Raw genomic sequence first — 18,101 nt, forward strand, 5'->3', positions numbered from 1 at the left:
GCCGGCGGCCTGGAGTCCCGGGAGCGGCGCGCGCGGCCCCGGCCCCGCGCTGTCCCGGCGGGCGCTGCACATTCTCTCCTGGCGGCGGCGCCACCTGCAGTCGCGTTCGCTGGAACATGGCGACACGGAGCAGCAGGAGGGAGTCGCGACTCCCTTTCCTAATCACCCTGGTCGCGCTGCTGCCTCTCGGGGCTCTTGGCGAGGGCTGGCCCCAGAGGCTGCACGGCGGCCGCGCGCCCTTGCCCCAGGACCGCGGCTTCTACGTGGTGCAGGGCGCCTCGCGCGAGCTGCGGCTGGGGACGCTCCGGGATGCCAGGGGGGCGAGCCCGGCGGCCCGGGAGCCGCTCCGGACGCGGAGGAGCGCTGCCCTGCAGCCCCAGCCCATCCAGGTGTACGGACAGGTGAGCACTTCTGCAAGCCGCCTCCTTGCAGCTCTTTCCTCTCCCTGCACTTCTCACCCCCCGCATCCCTCCTTGGCAGTCGCCTCCCAGGTGCAGGCACCGCTTGGGGACTTCCCGGCTGGCGTTTGTTTGTTTGTTTGGGTTTTTTTCCTCTTTTTTTCTCCGCTCACACGAGTGTACAACCGTCAGCACTTGAATCACATCGATCTCTCCTTCTTCCTGTCGATTTTAGTAAACGTATTCCGGGTAGCTAGCGGGGTGCAGTGGCTCTTTCCCCCGTGTGTACAGTCAGAGCGGTGTAGTTTCCGGCAGGTATTGGAGAGGTGCAGCCGCATTTTCACATCTTGATAAAAACGGGCTTTCTTTAGTGTGCCATCCTTTGGCAGTGGAGGTGAGCACCCTAAGCGAGCACCCCGCAGTTGCAGAACACTTAACACAGAATGGCAGGAGGTAGGGGTTTCCACACTTACCCTCATGAACCCCAGTAAAGATTGGCCACCCGGGAGGCTCGGTGATTGCCCCTTGTGCAGACAGAAGTGTGCATCTGTGTTTGTGCGTGTGTGTGTGTGTGTGTGTGTGTGTGTGTATGTGTAAGGTTGAATTTTTATTTTGATAGGGTTGTGCGGTCCCATCCATTCCTCTTTCCCACCTCTTCAAGGTGAGATGATGACTTTATTTTGGACAGGAATGGTCTCTAATGACAGTCAGGGTTTTTGAAGGACTGGAGAAATTTGGTGGGGATTACTTTAAGGGCTTTATTTCTTTGCAGGCAATGGGTTTATTAGGTAATAAGTATCAGCAATCTCACTTTTATGGCCCGACTGACTGCTAGGAATGGAAGCTGAGTTGTAGGTTGGTGTCAGCACTGGCAGAATTAATTTGTTGGTGTTATTGTCTCCCATGAGAGAGATTCCTGGCTCTGCTGTTAAGATTGACATCAACAGAACCAGAAGGTTGGTGGGGGAGAAAAGTTGGGCCCAGGGGAGGTGGAGAGTAAGCTCCATTCCCAGAGTCCCTGTTTCTTTCTAAAGTACAAATGAAAAGATTAGCCCAACTTCTGTCTTTCTTCCCTGATTTTGGCTCTAGTCAAGTCTTCTTCCTGCAATACACAGAGCACAACGGTCAACTCTCAAAGCCAGGAAGGATCTTATAAACCGTGTCACCCTATTGTGTCATTTTCTTGGTGAACAAATCGAAGCTGTGGAATTGGCTATGACTAGTCCAAGGTCACACAGGGAAGGGCTGCCTGCTCCTTCCTTTTGCCTGCATTGTCTCACTGACCTTTGGGAATTGGGAGTCACCTTGTCTCTATTCAGTACTTCCTAACACATTCTTTCCAAAATTAATATATATGGCTCTAAAGGTAGAGGGGTGGTGCTATGTGGGTGGAAGAAACAGACCCCCCCCCAAGGAATATATACCAGAGGGCCTGTTACTACTCGGGGGTGGGATGGGAGGAGTGTCTGAGACTACTGGAGCCCAGCAGATCTTTCCCTTTGGGGCCTAGATCATCCTTCTTTCCAGTCCCATCTGAAACTTCCTTTTCGTACTTTGGGAAAGAAGCAAGATTGCTTTCTGCAGGGCATCAGCTTGGTACTGATGAGGAAGGGTCTTGCCAACCTAGCCAGCTCTGCTATGCTGTTGAGTCTGTGGGCTGGGATGGGAGGAGCGACCGGACAGTCCCTCTTTGAGCTCAGGTCCGCCAAAGCCTAGTATCGGTTGGAGGAGGAACTTTCTGGTCTGTAAAATATGCATGCAGGTGCCATTTCTTTCTTTTTTTTATTTCCTTGAGTTTGGTGTGTGAAAATCTCCCAGGGATTTGGAGCAAGTTAAAGATGAACTCTGTCCTTGTTGGGAATACCTCCAAAACCCTTGGCTTTGTTTTTATGTCTCCGAGCCGGCCAGACTGGTTCCATTGAAGGATGGAGACCTGGCCAGCAATTGAACTCATAATGAGAAATTCCCACCAAACAGTGAGGACCAAAGGCAGCATTTTTTCCTCACTGTGACTGCCTTCCTATGCCCTTGTTCTCTGTTGCCTGAGGTTAATGAAAAATTATTAACCCTAATCGTTGGGGAGTCGAATCAGACAGAAGAAGAACTTCCCGGTATGGGCTTTGTACCACAAGCTCCATCTGGTGTGGGCTGCAGACTGCAAGCACAGGAATCAGTGACTTGGACAGCTTAGGGCTCTTCTCTGGGTCTCTGGAGTAAGTCACACCTATTTGGAATCACCTTTCTAGTAAAGGTGACCATTTGCCTCTCTTTTTTCCTGGGACAGACCCATTATCAGATAGTGTCCCCTTCACTCTAAAATGTGTGAGGACGCAACTGTAGTAATAAATGGTATAGTCATTTTAAGTCTGGCCCTACACCAAGTTCGCTTTCGATTTTTAAACCCAAACAATTGCCTGAATGGAGTGTGTTTCTGTGGGGGTGGGAAATAAGATTTCATTCCTAGTTTCAGAAAACTTACAATTTAAGGTGGAGAGAAATAAACTTCAGATACAGGGTTATAAATGTACCAGTCAGAACCAGCACACACAGACTGGCTAAACCAGCCATGACCCCAAAGTGGTGTAAGGGAGCTCCAGAGATGGAGTGGTAAATTGGTGGGCTCTGTTGCTGTGTAGCTTTTTGCCCTCTGACCTTGGTGGGGTTAAGGGTTACCTTGGAGCATCCCTCAGATCTGGCAGCAGAGGCTGCCTGAAGGAAGAAGCCAGAGAGGTGACAAGGGAGAAAAGAGGACAATGTCCTGAGGAAAACCCGGTCGGGAGAGGAGCCTGTGTTGGTGGATCACACTGGCGTGTCTCCGACTTAATTACCTAGAGGCACGTTTTTTAATAGTGAAGACCACTGTACCAGATATTAGGGCTTTCTACCCACATTCCAAGTTTCCTTAAAAGGTCACATTAAAGAATGAGGAAGCTATAGTTTTTATTTTTTTATTTTGAGAGTGGTCAGTTTATGTAGCCCAAGTCAGCCTGAACTTTACTGTGAGCCCAGGCTGGCCTCCAACTGGCGATCTTACCGCCTCAGCCTCTGGAATGCTGGGATTACAGGCATGTGTCTCGGCACCCAGCTTAGTTCATAAGTCTTGATACACTGAATTCTTTCTGATTCTATGCCTGCTCAGTGCCTCTGTGTCATCATGCTTGCTCTTTCCTCTTCCCAGAAGGTCTTGCCCAACTCTGCTTGCTTGGAGTACCCTTATTCTATTCTTCAGCACCCCAGGACTCCTGGCATTCCCAGGCTTCTGTGAAAAGAGTTCTGAGCCTGGTCCCAGTACTCACTGCCTTGTATTGTAATTAAAGCCTCATCTCCCTGTGTGCTCCTTGGGGGCCTGGATTTGGTTCTTCTCTCCTGATTCTTCTTCCTACACCGGGAGGCCCTTAATGAATATTTGTGAACCAGTTGCACACCTGGAAAAAAAGGCCTGGAGGGTAGGGAGCAGCACAAGTTATATAAAGTTATTTATAAGGAGGACCATGGGGAGCCCGCAGCCAGCCAGTGAACATGCCTTGGCTCACTCCATGGTGCTGAAGCAAATGGTCTGGGCCTCAGGGAGTGAAGCCCTGGTTTGCCTGTGCTATCTGGGAGTTATTTCGAATGAAGACCTAGGATTCTATTTTAATCCTCCCTTTTAGGACTCTCATATTGGTTTTTGCTAATGGTGTTGTTTTGGGGGGAAATCCTTTGGAATGAAGCACAAAGCCTAACAGGATTTACAGGTTTATTTTGCTTTCAACAAGCTCTCTGTTCATAATTCCTGCATTTTGGAGGACAGGGGGTATTCAGTGTCCTGATTTGAGACTGAAAACAAAGTTTCTATTACAACACGAGGCCTTTAGACAAAGGCTTCTTTGGAGGAAGAATGCTATTTGGCTTTGGATCTCTTTTGGGTCAATTCTGGAACGATACACTTGCTTAGGAAAGAATTGGCAACCTGATCCTGAAGTTAGGATGTTTGACTTCTGTGCTTCTAGATGAAGATGAGAAGGCTGATTGTTGGCTGTTCTGGGTAGAGTTCTATGTAGGTGAAGATGTGGCTTGGCATCTTGGGTTGACTCATCGAGGGTCGTGACCTTGAAAAACTCTTCCTGGTTGCATGCATACCCCTTCTGTTGAGTTCTATGCTGTCTCTGGCCACTGTTGGTTTATCAGTAGCTTGGAACCTGGAGAGCAGAGTCTTTGAAGTGGAAGGAATGGAGGAAAAGGGCTATGAGGAGTGGCACTGAGAATTGGTGGGATGGGATCAAAAGTCATGTTTCCTTAGCTGTCAGTAGGTAATGTGTGCTTAGCAAAGCCAAATTTATGTGAAGAATGTGTGGTGACAAATGTTTCCTTCCCTTTAAGCCCCTTCTCAGTTGGTAACTACAGTCACTAGGTTTTTGTATATCCTTCCAGAATAGTCTACATATATATACAGAATATTCTGTACACATAACCTGTATGTACAGGACATCACAAAATTGAGCTATCAGTGGCCTTCTGTTCCCTGTAGCCCCTGGGATCATGAATAATGAGGGTAGCTTTAGCTCTAGAATATATTTGTGGTCTTGTGATTATGAATAGTCAGGGTGTTGCCTGAAGTGTCATAGTATAAAATAGATGGTTACTTTTTCTCCAGGCCGGGTGAAAGAAAACATCTCCCTCATTTCTCCTGTGGGCCACGAGAGCAGCGTTAAAGAGCTTCCTCAGAGCTTAGAGAGAGGTTGGTCAGCAGCTCCCTGGAGTTGTAGAGCCCAACTTTGAATGTCAAAACAGAGAAACCATACTATGGATCTTGGTTTTAATTTTGTGTTCTTTTCAAGGATGCTTTCATTATATTCTGTAAAATGAAATTAATGGTATGCTTAATAGATAGCTTTGAGACCTGGGATCCATGAGGTACATCCTAACAGCAGTGAACATCCCAAGGCAAAGAGTGGATGTTGTAGAAATACTGCATTGTCAGTTTTGAGTCTGCTCCTCCTTAGAGATCACTGCCATCTCTGAGTGCCATTGTTTAATCCCAGGCCAGTAATAGACGGAGGCAGCTCTGCCCTGTCCATTTTAATGGAGCAACACAGGGCAGTCTAATACTCTGAAAAGCATGATGCTGGAAAACTAATTTATTTGCTTTTGCTATGTATTTATTTTTTTAAAGCATTAGTTGCCTTCTTAATTGAATTTTGATCAGGTGAATATTAAATGAGTTTACATTCTTTGAGTTGATGGTAGGGGAAGTAGCTGGTATAAATGTACTCAGAGAAAGCCAGTTTGGAGTTTAGACTGTTTGACAGTTGAGGGTAATTGATGGTTGACTACACAGAAATGTGTTAAAGCTGGGATATTACATGAACCTTTCCTTCATTTATAAGATTTAAATAAATGTGAGGGAAAGTAAAATTGTGTTCACTTGCTTTTGGTTTGAACATTTGGTGAGCAGGTATTTCTCCAGAAATGGTCTGGAGTTCAGGGGCAGAGGTGTCCCCTTTATTAATGAGAACAGGCCCTCCCTGCACATTCTCTAAGTATGCCAGGATCTGCTGGCAGATGGCATATTCAGTCCAGCCACGTACATGCGAAAATCAATTTCCCTCGGTTTAAAATGAGCCACAGTTAATTTCGACCTAATTTATTGGTTTATCGACCTGCGAACCTTAGGCCTTCGAAGAAGTGGCCCGCGTGGCCTTCGAGCATCAAAGTAGCTGATGATGCTAAAAGCCAGAGAGGGCAGGGGAGGCTGCTGGTCATGTTCAAGGTTTGTGTTGTATCCTCTGCTGTGAGAGTTGAAACTAAAACAAGGACGTTACATGCATAGTGCAGTGGGTTCCACGAGAATGGAACTTAACAATCACAACCACAGTAGTGAATTAAGACATAATTACAAAATTCTATTATCTACTGGATAATAATTGGCAGTGTGCGTGTGCGTGTGCGTGTGTGCGTGTGTGCGTGTGTGTGTGTGTGTGTGTGTGTGTGTGTTTAGGAGGAAGCATTGAGGATTGAACCCAGTGCCTTATGCATGCTAAGCAGCTGTTCTCCTATGAGCTACACTCCCAGCCCTGAGCAATTGTTAAATATAATGGTGACCCCCATGACCCATCACTGCTTTCAGCAGAGAGTTACTTGATTCTGTGTTCCAGGCCTGGTAACTGGTCTTCTAGCAGAGTACCCTGCTTGGCAGGCCCTTCCTAAGTGATGGCGGTTCACATCTGTGTGTGAGCACCTCTGCTAGGCTCATGAGGACACCGAGCATTTGAAATGCGGCTAGTGTAACTGAATTTTTCACTCAGTTTTGATGAATTTAAGTTTAATAGTCACATGTAGCTCCTGGCTACTGCTTAGCCAGGTGGCAGGAGGCCTCCTGTTCCCAACTTGGGCATTCTCTGCTCTATCCAAGAGAGAGCTAGAGCAAACACCAGCATTTGCACTTATACTAACAGAGGAAGTGAAACTAAGAGTTGAGGGCTTCCAGAAACCCTAGTGGAAGCTGCTGACTGCCAAGTTGAGTGTCAGCGGGCGGCTTGGTAGGGCTGCACTGGGGCATCGTAGTGGACAGGAGGGCACCGTTGTCGTTTTGGGGGTTTGCCTCTGCACAGTTGTCTCCTCCCATCAGATGCACTTGGCAGATTGGCCATTCAGAAAGACTAACTAAACCTGTGTGCCTTCTCTTAGGCTGTTCTTGTGCAAACAGCCCGGGGCTATCTGGACCGTGCTGAGCTGCTGTGCAGATCCTGTGCGTCCTGTGTCGCAGCAGTGAGAGATGTAAACAGTGTCTTAACAGTGAGGCCATCTCCCTGCCCCTGTACCCCACTTCCTGTGTTCTTGTTGACTTACCTCAGTGGAGCTGGGTCTGTCTTTCATCCCATCAACCCTTCAGGCTGGCACGAAGACAAACAATAGAGGCGTGTGGTCTTCATCAGGCATCTAAACCTCCCCCTCCTTCTCTGCCGGTCCTTTAACTTAGCATGCCATTGGTGTTCCTGCCGCTGCAGGCTCTTGGCTTGGAAAATCAGGACCCTTCAGGATGATTTATCTCCAGGCCCCTGAATTAAATTAAAAACACAGCTACGAATTCTCAGAAAGGCAGGCTGATGTGATTATATCCCAAATCTGAGTGGCAGACAAGGGCAATAAAAAGATGTACGGATGTCAAATGTGCTTTGTACTGTGTGTTACCCTTCCCTTAAAAAAACAAAAACAGTAATGGAGACCCGCCGGAGATGGAGAGCTTCCCCCCCCAAACTGCTAATTGAAGGCAGCCTGGGGAGGGAGGCCAGGTTGATTTTTATGTGGCATAAGTGGGTGTGAGCCAGTGAGGGGCCTTCAGCCAGGACTATAGGATGCTAGGAGAACCGGAATGTCTTTTATCTTACTTTGATGGGCTGTGAGATGAGGAATAGTGCTCCAATGACATTTTTAAACTCGTAGGGACCTTTGGGCTGGGAGGAATCAAGGGAAAGCTGTATTGAGCTGATTGAGTCAGAGGGCCTGGGTTAAAAGCCACTTGGGAAGGGGCTGGTTCAGGGACTGTCACCTGGGATATTCAAGTGGGTGTTGTAAGATATTGTGCCACAGGATTGGGAGCCCGACCAGCAAAGACTTTGTCTCTTGACTCAGTCATTGAAGGCAGCTCCTGTTGGCAGCCCTGAGACCCAGAAGGTCAAGGCTGATCTGCTGACTGTCCCAAGAATCTCAGGGGGAGAAGGGAACCTTGTGGTAGCACGTAGGGACAGAGCAGAGCTGGGTGAGCGACCCTGGAAGCTGACAGTATTTGCAAGAACTTGAATTTTTTAAACCTGTGTCCAATTAATCGAGTAACATGAGACCATACCTAAAATTTACTTCATCTGTGTATATTTAGTTCCCTGAATTCTCTCACTGAGTAGTTAAAAAAAGTCTCGCAGTTCACTGTGCATGGGGTTTGCAGGAGTTGGCAAGGTGTGCCTGGAAGGTGACAGTAGCGTCAGCACAGAAACCAGGCCGGAGGAAAGGCATTAGGAGTGGCTACGGAAAGTTGGGGAGAGGTGAACGGGCTATCAAAACAGAGTTAGAGAGTTGGGCCAGCAGAGGAGAGCGGTGGCCAGTGCCCGTCTCCTGGCTGGTGCTCCTTGTAGTCCCCAGGCTATCTCCTGTTACTGAGAACTTGGCTGTGGCTTTTGGAGTTGAGACGCTGTTCCTTCTGCCTTACTCACCTTGTTTGTAGTTTCTGTCCCAGTGTAGGGAGAGAGCTGCTTGTAAGGTCTTCATGTCTTTGGCTCTGGGATGGCATGTTTAAATGCTGTGCCTTTGGGGTGAGTCCTCAGTGATGACATTGTGGGACTTGGAGCTTGTTTTAGCTTTCTGAGCCCTACTGTGAAGTATGGGGGAAGTGCCTTGAAAGTGTCACTTGATCACCAGTTTCTGGCTTGGTCAGTCAAACTTGGGGTGTCTTGTCATTTTACACTCCTCCTGCTTTCCTCTTAGGTCCCTACATCACAACAATGGTGATGCCAATGTTAAGTTTTTTTTCTAAAAAATTGATTTATTTTTATTTTATGAGTGTTTTGCCTGTATGTAAGTGCATCCATGTTGTGCAGTGCCCACAGATTCTAGAAGAGGGCATTTGATCCCTGGGAACTGGAGTTAAGAATGGTTGTTAGTCGCCATGTGGATGCTGGGAACAAGAGCAGCCAGTGCTTTTAACTGCTGAGCCATCTCTCCAGCCCCCAACGTTAAGTTTGTATGCAGACCCATGCTGTAAAGAAGGGTTTATTTGTGTAGAGAGCCATTTGGACTGAAAGGAAATAATGTTTATGGACATTGAAGTTTATGAAATACATTCATGGTTTGTATCTTGCTTACTTCTTGCAACAATCCTGTGAGAGATCTAGACGCCCTCTGTCCTTACTCCTCCCTCTCCATCCTTATGTTATCAGATCTTCCAGGAAGTGTCAGCCCCTGTCCACATGAAGTCAGGACCTCTGCCTGACAACTGGAATTGAAACATTCATTCAGTTTGTTGCTTGATGCATCTTCCCTCTACTAATTTAAGAGAAGTGAGGCAGGACCTAGGGGCCTGCTGTTTTTCTAACACCTAATAGAACATCTGGTTTGTAGTAAATGCTCAATAAACATTTATTGAATGAACAAAGAAAGAAGCTGTTTATAGCAAAGCTGCAGAACTAAGTGGGAGAGCTGGGAAAAGCGGGTGGCCTAGAACCCTCCTTAGAGCCCATGGAAGTGGTTTTGGGGAAGTAGAAGCAGGAAGGTTGAGAGTTCAAGGTCAGCCTGAGCTTCATAGTAAGTTCTAGGGCAGCCTGGGTTGCATAGCAAGACTGCAAACGAACAAATAAACAGACAAATGGCTTTGGGCTTGTAGGGAAATCCTCACAGAAGGCGGGTAAGCCTCGGCTTATGGTGTACACCGTTGCAGGTGCCTACTGTGCCTGTGGGCTTGGCTCTGGGGACCTTGTCTAAAGGCAGAATGACTGTCTCCTGTAGCAGAATCTCTTTGGTCAGCAGTTGTTAGATACTCTCTGAGGTTCCTTCTGGCTCTGGTATTTCCTTCTTTTCTTACCCACTGGAAAAGGGACAGATTTTTTTTTTCCCCAAGGCTCCTTTTACTAGGGAACCCTCCTAGAACAGCACATGTCGTCAGGTGGTAAAGTGATTTGCTTAGAGGGTGTGGCACATGGCAGTGAATGGCAGGGGTTTACCACCAAGGCTCAGCCATTTATGCTTTAGTTTCTGAGCTGATGTGAGAATGTGGTCATTGTCTTTTTGGTAACATAGAAAGCTCCCTCCCTCCGTCCCTCCGTCCCTCCGTCCCTCCCTCCCTCCCTCCCTCCCTCCCTGCCATCCATCTATGGAGACATTATAGGTCTAGTGAAGATGGTAGTGAAATGCCAGGTTCTAATTCAAGGTTATTCTCCTTTCACTTCCTTATCTATAAAATGGGCGACATGCATTTGTCAGCTAAGTGGTTAGTAAGGTCTATGGATTCAGGACCCATCTTGAGCCAATACCAAAGTCAAATCAGTGCACTTTGAGTGCCCAAGGACAGGGTTGTCCTCAGGGAGTGCTCATAAACTAGATTTCTCTTCTCCTGAGGTAGAGAGTCCAGGGAGGGTAAATGAGCTTTCTAAATATAGCGAGAACTCTCCTGAAAGGGGACACTGGGAGGCCATCTGTATACTTCACATTTAGGTCGCCTGGTTGGAGAAAACCTTGTTATTCTTGGACATGGGCAGTTCATCTTTGGTTTCCACCGGCCCCCTGGTGTCAGATAGTTGGGGGGACTGTAGCTGCTGACTCTGTCCTCAGAGTTGAAGGATAGGGTATTTGTTTTATACTTGAATTTTTAAAAATGCTTCTTTGTATTTCGCTGCCAGTGAAACAGAAATGAAGCAGGCTGCTTTGTTTGTAACACCTCACAGTATGTTCTGGAAAGAAGCTGTGTAGGAGGAGTGAAGATGTCAAGCTGTGGGTGTCTAGGACGTCTTGAGCTTTGGGTTTGGCCATTGTGAAGGAGGTAATGTCAGAAGAAATGAATGGAGAGAACATTGGTGACCCATTCCATGAGGGGCCCCATCTTCCTGAGTAAGCTTCAAGGACCACGCAGACTTGGGTGGCTTTCTGGGAATTCCTCATACTCTCTGTTCAGACCTGCAATCCTAATTTTTCTCAGAATCTCTTGGTAGGCTCTCAGAGGTAAGGCATGATTAAAAGGCCTACAGGGTGCCTGGCACCTTGCAGACCTTGGTGCATGCTTCATTGTGAAGGGAACACGTGAGTAATCAGTACCTTCATACAACAAGCAATTTATTTCCTCCCTTCTATTTATAACAACTCAGAGCTGGAGGATTGGGTAGCAGAAAAGTCTTCCTCCTACTCTGAATAATATGAAGCAAATCATTGCTCCTCTGTGGATTGCCAGGGATTGCTGGGGGACTGAGAGACAGCCGGGGGGTGGTGACATTTGATCAAAACTGTGAGCTGTGTCAGATTGTGGATGGTGACGAATCCTGGAAGCTGACAGTGGACACTAGCCCTTAGCCTGTGGCCATCGCTTCTGCCAGGGACAGTGACGTTTCTGTGGATGGTGTGGCTGCAGATGCTGCTGACAGAGCTTTGAAGGATTGCTTTGGCCAGAGACCCAGTCTCCAGCCTGCCTCCTCTATGACTCATTCTAGCTGCATATTTTGGTAGCAAGAGGACTCACAATGAGCTGAAATGAAAGAAGTGCTTCTCAGGAGTGGGAGGTCCTAGGTATTGGATCTGTGCTTGAGAACTGTAGTGTTCTACACAGGTCATAGAATCGCTTTTTAAAAATGAGGTGAAATTTACATAACAGCCATTTAAAATGCAGTGGCATTTAGTATCCTCATGCATAGTGCAGTCACTAGTGCTGTTTAGGTCCAAAGCTTTGTCATCATTCTATAAGAAAACCTCTTGTAGTTACTCCCTCCTCTCCTTTGCCTCAGATTCCTGGCAGTCATCCATCTGCTTTCTGTCTTTGTAGACTGACCTGCCCAGGCTATTTCATATAAGTGAAATCATGCAGTTAGTATGCAACCTTTCATGTTTACCATATTGTTTTCATGGGCCATCCATATTGAAGGACGCATTAGTTAGTAGCACATGGATTCTTAATTATCAACCATGCCAAATCCCCAAAGACAGATATCTCCCCAGGTCTCCTCAATTGTGTGTTGATCTCTCTTCAAAGCCCTGAAAAGAGTGTGCTGCCTTGGATTCTTAATGTTAGTCTCAGAAGCTGCCAGAAAGTAGAGAGTGGACCAGATTCCTTGTTCCCCAAATAAGTTGCATTAGAGTCACATGGGTCTTTCAAAAATGCTCATTCCCGAGCTCTTTTTAGAAGGCTTCTGAATCAGTATTTATGGGCTGGGTGCTTTTGAAATTGGGTCAGTGGAACTCAGGGTTCTGACATGGACTAGGTGATTTCCGGTATCTAGGGTTCTGGTACTGGACCAGGTGACTTCTGGGGTGATCCTGGACTAGGTGGCCTCTGAGATTGTAATCCTGTATGAGAGTGACCTCTGGGGTTATGACTCTAGGCCAGGTAGCCTCTGAGGGTCTTTTCTTGTAGTAAGTGATCTATAGGACTGTCATCCTGGGCCAGGTGACCTCTGGGGTTCTCATCCTGGACCACGTGGCCTCTTGGGTTCTCCCAACCCTCTGCCTCTGAGCCTAGCTGAGGTCTGACATGCCTCCTGGATACGGTGATTTGTCATCTAAGATGCAGTTTTTGTCCCTGAAGCATGTGATTTTTCTCCTTCTTCCTTCTGAGGGGGAGGCACTCAGTCCCTCCCTGCTGCCTTTACAGCTCCCAATTAATTGTGTCTCATTTATCAGGCTCCAGCTATGCCCCATGAGCCAGAGACAAGAGAGGGAAGGTTGTTCACGCCCTGGGGTTGTGGTTATAACTGACTGCTCGTCAAGGTTATGTTCTTGGAAAAGCCACACTCCCACTCCTCCCACCCACTGGAAGGCTAGCATCTTCTGGGTCAGCATGTGGAACTGTGTGGGAGAAGCTGGCTGAACCAGTCTTCAGACCTGCAGCTGCCCTAAAGGGCTGCAATGAGGAGGGCTAGTGATGGAGCTGTCTGGCATGGGGGAGGGCAAAGGACCCAAACAAACTAGAAACCACCACTTAGGGTATCCAGTCATGGAGATCTATGGGTTGTTGATATTGGGGGCTGCCCTGGGACTGTTGGTTTTTTGGTCATAGTCCATGGAGAGCTGGCAGGAGAAAGCTTTGGGGGATTTCTTCCTGCCTTTCCCTATGGGGTGGTGATGGAGAAGAGGAAGAGAGATTGTATGTCTTGGCCCTAAAGAAACTGATGGCCTACTGACCTATCTGTTGGCTCTCCCATCCTTGGGATGCATCGATTCCTGCTACTGATTCCGGTCCTGTGCTTTCGGGGGGATGGGCACCTGGGCTGCCTTAGGGATTAGGTATGACTCAACCAGGGAGTTAGTCTCATGACTGGATATGCCTGACATCTCTGCCAAGGCAGGGAGCGGAACTGTTTGTGTGAATGCCTGGTGACCCCTGGACAAGCCATTGCTTGCCAGGAAGCTTTTCTTTCCCTCCACTGGGCTGCCCTTTTACAGTCTGCTCTTAGGAATAAAGGGGACATCTGATAGAAAAGACTTGAAAAATACGTGTTTCATCAAACTTGCCCCCTCCCCCCAGCTTTCTGTATAAGAACACTCTGGAATATTTTGATGATTATTCTTTGTGCCCATTTCATCGCTCACCCCTTAGGATCAGTTAACAAATCTCACTGTCCTCTGCCCCCCTGCATAGGAAGACCTCAGCAAGTGTTTTCAGACCTCTTCCCCACTCTGATCCCTTAAGGCTTTGTAGCCTGTTCAAAGTGTGCTCTGATTGTTAACCTGCCAGAGGGAGGGCTTTGCCTGTGTCTCTGAAGATGCCCAGGTTGCATATGGGAGGGCTTTTTTCATCTCAGACCCCATGTGAACCTGGGTGATTCTCCTAGGTTCCTAATCCTTTATTGTACTGACATTGGCTTCATGCTCTGTTTATTCCTTTCTGGTTCCAAGGGTGAAGATGACTTTGTAGGGGAAAAGATTTTAGCCTCAACTCCCAGGATACCTGTGCTGGTGGGCTTCTGATCCACCAATGTTTCCAGAGTCTCAGATTCTTCCCAGAAGCCTGGGCTGGAAGGAGAGAGTAAGGAAGAGAAGGAGAGCAGGTTAGAGGAAGGCCTCGGTGGCCAGGGAGATTCCCTTCGAGGCTTTCCTGGATAAATAGATAAATAATTGATTTCTGTTTTGGGTTTTTTTTTTTTTTTTTTTTTTTTTTTTTTTTTTTTTTTTTTTGTAGCCCCAGCTGGCTTGGAACTCACTATGTAGACCAGGTTGGCCTCGAGGTTGGCGGGGGATTTCCCTTTCGGGGTTTCCTGGAATAATAAAAAAAAAATTTATTTTTTTTTTTGGTTTTTTTTTTTTTTTTTGTTGTTGTTGTTTGTTTGTTTTTTCCCTTCATTTCTCTGTTGATGCTTGCCTGGACTTACTGGGAGCAAGAAGTGGAACTTTGAGAATGGCATATTTTCCTTAAAAATATCCAGGGTCTTTTCCTTTAAAGAGTTCTTATTTCACATATTTTTCAAACTTGTAGTTCTTGGATCAAATTAGATGCAGGTGCATAAGACCCAAAGCAGAGCCGTTGCAGATCAGCTCCTCGGTCTAGCTGCCTGCCAAGTTTGTGGCCCAGGTGTTTCTCTCTTCTCCCTTGTGACATCTGAGAGCACCCCGAGGAGTGGGTGGGGAACATCAGGGTGTGGCAGAGGAGGAAGGGAAAGCAGGAGAGAGGAGCTGTGGGGATGGGATGGTTTTCTGCTGGAGATCTGTGACTAGAAGATACCACCAAGCATGAGTCCACACAGACTTGAATTTTCATTAGTTTAAGAGCTGGTGGTGAGACAGGGAGGGTGAGCTATCCTGACTGGACCATTTGTGGGGGCAGTGCTGAGGCACTTAAGCTTGGCTTCCTGTACTGTGTGGCTGAGATGGCTCAAGAGGCTGGTGGACCAGGCTTATTTCAGACACTACTTAGCAGAAGAAATGGAACATGCTCAGGGTTTGGGGGCTTTGTCCTTCTCAATGACACACCAGTCACCATCACAGGTTCAGTAAAATGTGGAACTCAGGTGTTCTGAAATGGCAGTCTTTGAACTAGTGTCTCTCTGTGGATGGTGAACCTAGATGATCGTGTGATATGTATTTAGAGTAGTACAGCATGTTACAAGAAGAAAAACAAAGCAGTGGGGTTAGTTTTCTGTAAAGCAAAGCAAAGCTCTAAAACGAGTGGTTCTTTGCTCTGAGATTATACTCTTCCACAGTTTTAACAAACCAACACTGAAATTTCAGTGGTATAAATATAGCTCCCAATTCAGAGAGTTCAAGGTGAGTGTTGCTGATCTGAGGTGGGATGGCCTGCCTGCCTATCAGGAACCCAGGCTCCTTCTGTCCTGTTGCTCTGCTTGCCTCTGGGACCTCTGGGATGTTGGAATCCTTTGTTTAATAGGACTGTATGTGGTCTAGGGATGGAGTGGTCCTCTGAGTTTGCTGTCTGGAACTTTGTCCTAGGGACACATTTAGTTGCCTCAGTGTAGACAAGACTCTGTGGTGTCCTCAGGAAGCAGGTTGAGAGAGGAGCTGGTCAAACTATGTCCTTAACTAGGCAAAAGAGAAGCAGTCATCCAGCCTGTTGACTTTCCTAATCTATTTTTATTTTACTGGTTTACAAAATGAAAGTCTGGGTACTACTGTTAGCAATAATCCAAAGGTCACTTCTCTTCAGAGCTGGGAAATGTTTCTCTACTTGAGACACTTAAAATATAAACATAAAGGTCAGGTCCGGTGGCACATGGTTATAATCCCAGCCCTGGGAAGGCTGTGGCAGGAGGAAGATCATGAGTTTGAGGCTAGCTTGGGCTATGTAGTGAGACCCTGTCTCAAAAAACCCCAACCACAAGAACAAAAAGCAAAGAAACTATTTAAGGAAGCCTTCCTCCTATTATTCTGAGATGAGGTTGAGAAATGGCTCCCCCAGGTCCCTGGAAACACTGCTTCGAAGAGAAGTTCAAAAAGCTTGTGGCCCTTGTGGCCTGTTGATTTTTTTCAAACATATTTCAAATTTTAATTGGATCATGCAGCTTCGTGTTCCTGGGGTACAGTGTGATATTTCAGTGCATCCATAATAGTCATAATTGGCATATCCAGGTAACTGGAAGGTCTGTCATTCCAGACAATCATTTCTTTGTATTGAGAGTATTTAAAAATCTTCCGTATTTTGAAATATACATTTAATTGTTGTTGTCAACTGTAGTTCTCTTACGGTGCTACAGAACATTAGAAGTTAATTAATACCTTTTAGGTAGGTGAGATGGCTCAGTAAATAAGGTGCTTGCCACCAAGCCAGATGACCTAAGTTCAATCCCCAGAACCCATATGGTGGGAGGAGAGAACAGACTTCTGAAAGTTGCCCTCATGTGCTTTGGCATAAGTGCCCCCCCCAATAATAAATGTCAACCACAAAGAAGTTTTTCCTTCTACCTAATCGCCTCCCTGTGTCATTAGCCATCCTTTCTTTGTCCCACTCGTCCCAGCCAATGGTGAATTTTCTTTCTTTCTTTTTTTTTTTTTTGAATGAAAGAGCTGGTTCAGTGTTTGGGTTTACAGTCTTACAAGTGACATTACACATGAGGAGTAAGGATCAGCGTAACTGGGGACTGATGTCACCAAGGATGAAAATAAAACAAAAGAGTTGCTTGTACTAGGGATATCCTAGGAAGATTTTCTGCAGTCTGGTTATATCCACATTGTGGTGGGATCCAGGAGGGGCTAGTGGTTCTTCTCGAGGAATTAAACTGGCTGTGGATGGAGTTTGCAGAACAGTGAGACGAGGCTACCCTGGTGCATTCTTCATCTCAGAAGGCACATAGTTTCTGAATGACAAAGGAGGGAGTCTTGATTTGGAATGTGCCTTGCTATCACTCACTCTGGGTCTTGATTTCTTTTGTCTCTTTCAGGTTAGTCTGAATGACTCCCACAATCAGATGGTGGTGCACTGGGCTGGAGAGAAAAGCAACGTGATCGTGGCCTTAGCCCGAGACAGCCTGGCGTTGGCACGACCCAAGAGCAGTGATGTAAGTATCTGTGTCACTCTGGGTCCTCCTTGGTGCCATCAACATGCCCCTTCTGATCCTTTGGGATTATCATGTCAGAAAAAATAGTGAATAATTAGAGAATGGATGGTTTGAATCTTATGATAAGGAAGGGAATCTGGGCAATAATGCATGCATTCCTTGCTTACTGGTCACGGGGTAGAACAGTCAGTGTTCCAAGCAGATATGTGCAATGTGTGATTACTTTTCTGAAGTCAGAGGTGGTCTGGATTGATAGCTTAACAAAGTACCAAAGAGTACTCTGGGGCAGAGCCACTTGGAGCTGGGCCAGATGGAGTTTAACTGGTCTTTTCCATGTGCCAGTGTGGCTGGGAGAGCTTTTGACATGGATTGTTTTTATCTATCATCTGTTTTACTATGTATATATACTGTCAATCAATCATTATCATCTATCATTATTTATTACCCATCATCTATTTTTATCATCCATTTATCTATATGTATGTCTATATATATCTATTACATAATCTACTAGCTATCTATCCTCTATCTGTCTGTCATCTATCTACCATCATCTATCACTATCTTCTGTCACATCTATCTATCTTCTGTATCTATGTATATCTATCATCCTATCTATCTATCTATCATCTATCTGTCATTCTATCTATCTATCTATCTATCTATCTATCTATCTATCTATCTACTATCTATCTATCATCTATCATCATATCTATGTATCTATCTATTATCCTATCTATCTATCTACTATCTATCTATCTATCTATCATCTATCTATCTATCATCTATCTATCTATCTATCTATCTATCTATCTTATCTATCTATCTATCTATCTATCTATCTGTCTGTCTGTCTCTTAAATGTGTATAAAAAGGAGAGCAGAGGGAGAAATGGAGCATGTCGCTGTTTCTCATTCATGCATCTATCATCGTATCAATCTATCATCATCTATCTATCTATCATCATATCTATCTATCAATCATCTATCTATCTATCATATCTATCTATCTATCTATCTATCTATCATCT

General features: G+C 46.2%; 1 protein-coding gene across 1 annotated transcript in view; it reads left to right on the plus strand.

The window, feature by feature from the left end:
- The first annotated feature begins 6 nt into the window (after nucleotides 1-6).
- Sorl1 (sortilin related receptor 1) overlaps nucleotides 7-18,101 on the plus strand; it is a 189,418-nt gene continuing 171,323 nt past the window's right edge. Inside the window, exons 1-2 of the mRNA XM_008826021.1 lie at nucleotides 7-401; nucleotides 16,955-17,071. Of these exons, the coding sequence (XP_008824243.1) occupies nucleotides 117-401; nucleotides 16,955-17,071 (402 nt within the window). The 5' untranslated portion in view covers nucleotides 7-116. The remainder of the gene's footprint in view (nucleotides 402-16,954; nucleotides 17,072-18,101) is intronic.

Source organism: Nannospalax galili, unplaced genomic scaffold (genome assembly GCF_000622305.1).
Source record: "Nannospalax galili isolate Female #2095 unplaced genomic scaffold, S.galili_v1.0 scaffold229, whole genome shotgun sequence".
Lineage (NCBI taxonomy): Eukaryota > Metazoa > Chordata > Mammalia > Rodentia > Spalacidae > Nannospalax > Nannospalax galili.